Source organism: Tremella mesenterica, assembly GCF_000271645.1.
Source record: "Tremella mesenterica DSM 1558 unplaced genomic scaffold TREMEscaffold_10, whole genome shotgun sequence".
NCBI classification, from domain to species: domain Eukaryota; kingdom Fungi; phylum Basidiomycota; class Tremellomycetes; order Tremellales; family Tremellaceae; genus Tremella; species Tremella mesenterica.
In genome coordinates, this window is record NW_006711234.1 from 199,924 (window position 1) to 209,271 (window position 9,348).

A 9,348-nucleotide genomic window follows, 5' to 3' on the forward strand; every position below is an offset into this window, starting at 1 on the left:
ACAAACCTTGGCTAACTTGACATTTCAGAGTTGATGTCTCACCCAACCAGGAGGGTGCAGATGTCAAAAGGAGTGTAACTATGGTGTACTTCAACGTAGTCACTCTAACTAGGGTTTTTCTTACTGATGGCGATGTATCTTGATTTGAATGTAGCTATCTCTATCAATCTTTCACTACTGACAGCAATTAAGGATCACTGAAGATGTCATGAATCAGTAATCATGACTCAGAATAAGTATGGACTCAAAGTATTAGTGACTCATAATTAATTAGGAACGATAAGATCAGGCCAAATGGTAAGAACAAACGGTAAGGACAAATGGTAATGACAAATGGTCATGACAAATGGGCATACCAAATGGTAGCACCAGATGGGCATGACAAATGGGCTACGCAATTGGTAGCCTGAGAGCAAGAATGTCCAGACTGGTCAACCCGTTTGTAACTAGCTTTTGTCTATATAAACTCGTACTTTTCAGTAACTTCTCCAGCAATGAATCTCCTCTTACTTCTCGTCTTCCTATCCTTGATCCTCCCCTTCCAGTAAGAGACGTCACTCAACTGGTTCTAACCCAGTACTCTCTGTCCCCTCAGTATCTAAGGCAGTCATCTAGCTCGACGAGTCAGAGACTATACCCCTCAGTACCTAAGGCAGTCCCTACGCTATCGCAGTCTACCTCCAGGCGTGACAGTTCTGTCACTCCCTATACCTCTAGCTGTCTCTCCTGGTTGCTCTCCATTGCTTTTATCATAGCTAAGAGTAACCAGAATTACACACACAGCTGTTTACCAATCATCTTCAACATATTTGGAATCAGACTCTCTAACACATCTTTTCCTGTCCAAAAGTTAACCATTGAACTCTCTCTCAATGTCAAGCTCAGACTCTGAAGAGGGAAAGAATCTCACTGGTCGTTGGGTTCTCCTGAAAGGGGCTGACAAGTTCAAGGAATGGGAACAATCAATTCTCACTCAATTAATTTAGAAAGATCTGGACGATGTTATTCAGTCCAACACACAGACTCCTGTTGCTTTGGAAGAAAAGAAACCATGGGAAAGGAAAGATTGAAAGGCATGGGCAGCCATTGACAAATCTATCGACTCATCCATTCATAATGTTCTTCCTCTTTGTCATGAATCAATAATCATGACTCAGAATAAGTATGGACTCAAAATATTAGTGACTCATAATTAATTAGGAATGATAAGGTCAGGCCAAATGGTAAGAACAAATGGTAAGGACAAATGGTAATAACAAATGGTAATAACCAATGGTCATGACAAGTGGGCATACCAGATGGTAGCACCAGATGAGCACAACAAATGGACTACGCAATTGGTAGCCTGAGTGCAAGAATGGCCAGACTGGTCAACCAGGAACCTTGTTTGATGGGAAGAGATGATGTCACGCGGCGCTGTGTGACACCTGTGTAATGGATGTAGCCAAAGAATGATATTGAACAATCAGCAAAGTACCATACTTTGCTGATTGTACTATATACTACTGTCTACAGGTATCTGTGATTACTTCTCTTCCTGCTGCAAGCGTGTATGTACATACTGTGACTGTTGTAAAACCGCTTTGAGCAAACCCAGTGGGGAAGATCTCAAAAGGGGAAACCCTGCCCCTGCCTACTGCAGCACTCCCTCCCTGTTTCAGTCCTTCTCCTTCCATTTTGGTCGAGTTCGAGGGAACTTGCTTTGAATCGCTGTTACCCTGGAACAAAGGCCCTATAGCCCATAGTTCATTGACACAGACTATCTTCAACGTCTGATCATGACAGCATGTCTTACTCCGAGGGCAATCCAAAGTATGCTCTCACGTGCTCTTGTGTGTACTTTAACTCACTGTCAAACCGTACAAAGACTGGAAGTCCTGCGTGTGGTACAGCATTCTCCCCCCCATCATCCACCATATGTGTCTCCTTTGTTTCCCAGTTGTCTTTGTGACCCTCATCAGTTTCTTTGTTACTGTCCGCTCCTCCATCCCAACCCACCACCAAAGCAGATGACAGTGTAGGTTGAGTCAACCGCTGAGCGGCGCGCCAGTCAGAACTCATCTTCTCAAACCATGCAAAGCTTTGAAGCACTTCTGGACTGATCTCACTGTGGGCAGTCAGCTTTGTTGAGGAACGAACAGCTGCCTTCCGAACATTCGGCTGTCCCCATGGTGTAATTTCAATGTTCAAGGTTTTGGGGTCACCCAAGGTAGCATGCAGTTTGCTCACTGTCACTAACAGGACAGACTTGTCATTCAAGGAGCCCTGTGGAATGGCCCTCATTGTACCTATTGCAAATCCACCCGGAACTGTACCTGTTCCTCCCCGAAGATCTGGTTTGAAGGCCAGAAATCTGATTTTTCGGGACTTGAGTGATTTTGGGTCTAGGAGCTCTCGCTCTGGTAGCCAAGAGTTTAGACCAAGAAGTCCTGATGCTGTGGGTTAGTCATTACTGAATATCAAGAGCAGGTAACACGGACTTGATGATGCCTCATGAGTTGACCCCCAGACCCAAACTGAATGTCTAGATGGCTCTGTTAAGGACCCAGCCGGAGACGGACCACTCCGGAGTCGCACGGATCTGATCGGACCCGGTCAGAGATGGACCCCTCCGGAGTGGTATGCTTCTATGCGGACCCAGCCGGAGAATCTCCATCAGACCCAGCTGGAGATCGCCACACTCAACAAGTCTCCGATAATTCCTGCCCAACATGTCCAATGAACTTGTGCTCTTTCTGTTTACATTCCATCCTAACACCTGTATCATCCCTTTGTGATTGTTTCTTACTGCTTTCACGTGTAAACCATGTCAAATCCTTCAACCAACTCCCTTCCTCAAGACGCCTTCACACCGCAGTTTGAACACGCTTTTGTAAACTGGGTGAAGAACGAAAACTTTGCCTACACCTTCACAGACGAGGATATCGAAGCTCGACGCTGGGTTTTGAAACATGATGGGGCCTCACCCCCTCACTTCCAAGCACCACATAACTCCTGGCTTACAAAGGTCCGGAAACAACATCGTCTTGGGGAGAATGGGGAAGAAGTCCTCTATCGACCTTCTCCTGAAGGTGATCAATGGTACAAGCTTGTTCCTATCTCACAAGTTCTCACAGTCATCAAACGAGTACATTGTTTACAAACCGCCCACTCAGGACAGAACAAGACTCATGAAGAGATTGCTAGGTACTACCGTGGTGTAGGGAAGAAGGAAGTGGTGAAAGCAATTAAATCGTGCAATATCTGCATGCTGAAGTAAGTTCCTGTACATGGAGCAGGATGTGCTAAATCTCTCAGAGCTCGCAACAAGGATCCTGGTCAAATCCAACCCATCACGTCCAGCTTTCCCTTTGAGCGTATCCAAATCGATCTTGTTGATATGCGCGCAATGGAGTGTAAAGTCGGAACAGAAACAATGCGCTGGATATGCCATATTAAGGACCATTTTACAAAGTATTCACAGATGGTAGGTGATTATCCTGCTCTTGGTATGGCCGGCTAATCTCAGTACGCCATGCCAAAAAAAAGTGCAGCAGATGTTGAACAGCATCTTATGACCTGGATCAATCACTTTGGAGCACCACAAATACTCCAGTCCGACAATGGTAGAGAATTCTGCAACACGCTTATCATCAATTTGGCAAAGCGCTTTGATATCAAGATAAAACATGGGCTACCTCGCACACCTCGTGTCCAGGGCCTTGTTGAGCAGGGAAACTCAACCATGAAGAGCCGATTATCAAAATGGTGTTTGGATAACCCAGACCGGCCGTGGTATGTTCCAAGATGAGGAGATGCTCGAGGGTTGCTGACTGCCATCAGGGCCGATGGACTCCCACATGTAATCCGCTCCATCAATTTCACAAGACACAGTGCTACACTACACACACCTTATCGTGCTGTTTTTGGGCGTAAACCCCGTGAAATTGATATGTGGGACACTCTAGAAGGGCGAGACATTGTGGAAGAGGTTAGGTTGGATGATGGCAGGACAGCAATTGAGGATGACGAAGAGGATAATGAAGGGACACCACTCCCTTTTCGTTGGGAAGATCAGGAGGATGAGACGGAAACACCACAGGAAGGGCAAGGATCTAATCCGCAGACCACGCTTGGTAAGTGCATTTATTACTCTGTCATGTTCTTGAACTTTGCCTGATCAACCAGAAACAACTCCTCTACAGTCTCCTGCTGAGCCTTCGTCTACCAACCCGGTTCAACAGCTCATTATGGAGGATGAACATGCACGTCGGAATCCAACAGCAAGTGACCACATCATCACAAAGATGCGAGAACGACAAGCTCTCTGTCGAGCCAAAATGGTGGAGCAACATGGACGCAATCAGAAGAACTGGACCTACAAAACCGGCGATAAAGTCACACTGTTTGTTCCTCCTCAAGATCGGCCAGGTGCTCCTGCTAGTCGTATTCCTTGTGTGGTATGTGAGGTATTTCCAGAGAAGAGCAACACATATCGACTTCTTTGCTCTGAGGGAGTCCTCACCCGATTATATCAAAGCAAAGTACTCAATCCGGCAGATGACCTCCAGATACCGGTTTCTCTACATCTGGGATGGTCAAAATGGAACACTTTCCCACAAGTTACATTGAGAGAAGCAGCATATAAAATTTTTGGTGAGTAGTTTCCGTGATCATCATGTGGCTGATACTTCAGATATCAAGAAGGTAGAAGTGCATTGCCGCTGTAAAGGGGAATGTACCACAAATCGATGTCGGTGTAGACAAAAGAATGTCAAGTGCGGTCTGTACTGCCATGGTGCAGAGCATGAGTGTAACAATTACTCCCGTCTTACCGCTACAGAGCGTACTTTGATTACATTGCCTGAGAGCTCTGATAGAACTAGACAACAGAAAAAGAAGAGAAGGAGGACAGAGAAGAAGCAGGTGAGGCGTGAAACAGACTTGGATATGAGTGATACTACAAACAGTGGTAAATAGTTCTTGATCAAGGGAGTATCTTCACTGATCCCAGGTGATCGGTCAACTACCACTTCCATGACTGCTCCCTCCTATACACAAGCTGCTCCAAGCTTGGACAATGACACAAGTTCAGAAAGCGACACTTCGGTACAAAGAAGAGAACATCGACGGGCGAATACCCCGTGGCCAGCTAACGATCATTCCCTTGAGTCCTGGAGTGACTATGACGAAGATGGTGTTCCCTCTTCCTTCTGGCATGGTCGCTCACCACTTGATGAATTCCCCAACTACATCGCAACACCCGACGAGCTTTGGAGGGAGGAGTCTTGGGAAATTGATGGGCAGGTTTGGTCCTTACCTCGACCGCTTCTCCGACTCGCTAGGAAATACAAGATATGGCTTTGGCATGAACTTGCTACCATGATCATGAGTAAACGGAGAGGTCTCAATCAGTCTGGGTTTATGCAAGAGGCGGCAGAACAGAAAGAACGTGTGAAACGGATCCTACAGGCTCGAGAGGTATTCAAGGAGAAGTATGGAGCTGAGCTACAATTTGACAGTGAGTTTCTCTCTCCTCATGACTTCTTTCTCATATTCAGGTGGTGCTGGTCAGTAGAACAGAGATTGTACATAGATCAATGATAGGTTCAGGTCACAGTGACTGAAAACCACAATGCATATACGTGTAACCAAGTAGGTAATCATGTCTTTGGTCGGATATGGATGCAAGCGCTGCTTCCAACTTCCGTGGGTGCAAGAGCTTCTTGAAGCATATATAGTCTCCCTCTTGGTCTGTCCAGGAGTAGCAGTTACGGACCCACTGGGAGACCATGCTGCTCCGGAGGTGCACGCATCTCTGACCCGGTCCCAAAGCCTCCTGCCTAGCCAGACCACTCCGGAGCGGTCCGTCTCCGGCTGGGTCCTTAACAGCTCCACTACCTTTGTTTGCACCAAGTCATGTGCAAATCCTACACGAGTCCACACTTCTAACCGTGCGTTGAAAGTCAAGTGGGGCACAATGGGGTGGTCGGGATCATCTTTAAGGCTCACTGAGACTGGCGAGTCTTCTGAGGATATCTTCACTCGATCAGAGATATCAGTCAACACTATCTTCCACTCGATCTCTGCTTCATGTCTGGCGCTATTCATGTTGCTTGTCTTTCTGGTAGATTTGATCTACGTCTATAGCAGGAAAAGCAAAGAGGGAAAGGTGGATACGCCTGTGGGTACGGTTTCCCTCACCATTCGAGCGTCGGAGACTCAATCAGACAGATTCAACCTTTCATTAGTTCTGTCTAGTGTTTGGTAGAAGAAAAACTGAGAAAAAGTGGTGGATTGTCGAATGTGGCGGCGCCTCTCTTTCAAGTGGAGACACGACATTGATAGCACTGTCAAGCACCGTTGAGCAATGAAATAGTTCATTCCTACCAATTCTTGAATAGAGATTTGATTGAAGATGAAACTGGCTCCAGGGTCATACAAACTGTATGTACATGCATAGTGCAATACGGTACAGTGAATACATCACCATTGATACCGGAGAGGTGCCTACGGACATGTGTCCTCCGTTCCGTGCGCAGCATTCAAAAGTGAGGGCGACTGAGCCCGAAGAAGCAGGTGGAGGACGAGTGTCAGGCAGCATGGAATCGGTACTCCAGCAATATCCACGTTCATCCGCAAAACGTATTTGCAGAAAACCAATGGACCTGGCAAGTCAGCTGAGTAATGGACAGGAATCATCATCGAGATTGTCTGTCAATATCCTCTGACGTCCAGAGGCTGACAACCTTACCTCACACCTCGTTTTTTCACGTCGTAGAGGGCCAAACAGCTATGCGTTGAATACAGGATTTTGAGAATGTTATTCTTATGAAGGGAGTGAAGGAGTAAGCATGACATCACTTTCTCACTCCACAGGTTTCCAAAAATACGTCGTGGGAAAACGCTCCAACCCTCGGAAGGCCAGTGACGTGATGTGAACGTTAGAAGAGATATTCATTTCCTCCAAAATCCATGTAACACCCTCTGAAGGTTTGAATGAGACAAATAACATAGATAGACATCTACATATAGACAAAATACTATGAACAATGACAATCATAATGCCCACGGAATGGACAATGGCTCATTTTATCTCGTTCACCCCCGTAGAGCACAGTTCACAAGTGCTCTCGATAATCGTAAGTTTTGATATTGCAAGGTTCCTGTAACTGACATCACTGTCAGTGGAACTTCCCCTCCGCTCGACTGGTTATAGCCTAAGAGCACTCAAAAGAAGTTACAATCCCGGCTGTCCAAGCCTGAGTGCCTATCACTCTATCAGTTCAGACCTGGAAAAGTGCTTAGACCTTCAAAATCATCAAATGACAACAGACCATATTCGTGCATCTACCAGGTGGACGAACTATGATGAAGAGGGTGTAAAAGCTGCATATGTTGAATTAGCTCATCAGAGCCTGATCACCTTGATATTGGCTAACCAGATGGCAGGACTTTGGGTAACAAAGGCAGCTTTCCCTCCACATATTCGGTGTATCCTTCACGATCTGGTAAACCGCAGCATGGCTATAGAGGAATTTATCTTTGTCACCGCAGGGACCACAAAACGTTGGCCTACCGGAGGCATGTGGGTTCCCATGTTACAAGAGAGGACATGGCAATACGCACCGACCGAATCATGGGAATCTGACATTGGTGAGTACTGGATTAAGAATCGCTTGCAGTCTTCAGAGATTGACTTCATGATGGACAATTTCAAGTTACATACCAACTGGACAGAATGCAACTGTACCCGGTTCTTGTTAAGTCTTGTCAGTCAGAGCGCAGAAAGATTGACTGAAGCTCTTGTGAAAGACGAATTGAAGAAAGAGACGATACCCCCCTTTGCCTCCATCATTGAGGAAGAAAAGAGGCGCTTAGAAGAAGGATTCAGGCTTTTCCGGAAGAATCACTTCCTGGGAGTTGAAAGGACAGAAAATTACTTGTATGAAAACTTTCCTGAACTGCCAAAGATAGACCCCATTGATTCTGCAAACTTTGACAGTACTTTAGTCACACATCCTAGTTGGACTGAACTTCCCTTCCAGTTTCCTCTCCTACAACCCTAAGCCATCTTATCACATTACATGATACCTTCCTTGTTAGCCGATAGAATCGGGCCAGGACGGCCGAACCGCCGTTAGAATTACCCCTTCCGTCAAATATTTCTCCGTTCAACTTATCCTCTGAACTTTATTCGATCGTCTCTGGTTTTATGCGTGTGAGTGGAATGTGATAAGTATAGAGACATGTAGAATTGATGCATGCTCTTTTCCCCCTCTGTATTACCATCTAATTATCAGCAAACATTCCTGCAATCTCTGTGTCCATCATATATCTCTGTCTTACTTTGCTCTTTTACCTGAACTTCATTTCCGTCTTTATTCTGTCACTTCGGTGCCGTATCACTCCCTTCATCTTTTTTTTTTTGTATGAAAGTAGTCTAGTTGTCAATACCAAAGAAATCAGAACGCCACAGGATACATAAATGTGGCTGGGAGATTGTTCCCATTTCTACATATGTACAGTGGGGTGCGGTGGCAGATGAAACACATGTTCCTTAGTAATTTGGCTGCAATGTTATGATGTCCATCTTTTCCATGCTGCATCTCCGTTACCTTAGAAGATACAGGTATGAACCATTAACAAAGTTTGTTCATTCAACTAAGACAAGTCAATCCATGGTTTACAGTTCAGATTACTTGACTGAAACTATGGAGCTACATGGCCAAGAAGGAGAGGGTGTGCCCGGGGTTTTGGGCGGTGTGGCATATTTTTGGTCCATTCCTGCCATCCTTGCTAGAGACTTGGCTTCATTCTTTTAGTATGCATGTCACGAACTACGTCGTGACACCCCAATTATTGTTGATTAGTAATGCCACGTAACTATGATACGGATTGGTCATACGATTTCATTCCGTAGTCTTCGATGCAACTCTTTACTATCATCGTAATCGTACTCCTCGTACACATTCGAATACTCCTGCTGGGTCTGATCAAGTCCTTCTAGAGAGGTCTGTCTCCGGCTCTGTCCCTCATGTACCAGAGCTAATGTCGGAGAATGCGATACTATGCATGATGGGATTATAGGATTTAAGCAGTACAATTTCTACTTCTCTCGGGATCTACGAAGTGAGGTTTGGTCGGGACGGGACATGACGGAATTTGATTGGTTTCACAGCACAAGGACAGTCAGGTGAGAAGGTCGGATGTATCACTGAATTGATTTTTTGTATTACGTGTTATGCAACATCTTGACGAGAACGATTCATTCCGGCTACGCGACGGAAAATATGTATTCTCTGGTTCATTCGAAGGACTAAGGACGGGGGAACACCATCAGAGGGGGGACCAAGTTAGATTAATGAA

At 45.6% G+C, this 9,348-nt stretch overlaps 1 protein-coding gene across 1 annotated transcript; it reads left to right on the forward strand.

Annotated features, from left to right (window-relative positions):
• Positions 1 to 1,786: 1,786 nt before the first annotated feature.
• On the forward strand, positions 1,787 to 8,048 carry TREMEDRAFT_64095 (uncharacterized protein; the record flags this gene model as incomplete). Its single annotated transcript, XM_007006407.1, has 17 exons — positions 1,787 to 1,832; positions 2,247 to 2,441; positions 2,529 to 2,713; positions 2,858 to 3,255; positions 3,311 to 3,466; positions 3,823 to 4,115; positions 4,168 to 4,439; positions 4,551 to 4,635; positions 4,676 to 4,762; positions 4,873 to 4,905; positions 4,994 to 5,500; positions 5,639 to 5,688; positions 6,270 to 6,331; positions 6,458 to 6,691; positions 7,015 to 7,121; positions 7,357 to 7,635; positions 7,795 to 8,048. 17 exons carry the CDS (start codon positions 1,787 to 1,789, stop codon positions 8,046 to 8,048), a joined length of 3,243 nt encoding a protein of 1,080 aa, XP_007006469.1.
• Positions 8,049 to 9,348: the final 1,300 nt, after the last annotated feature.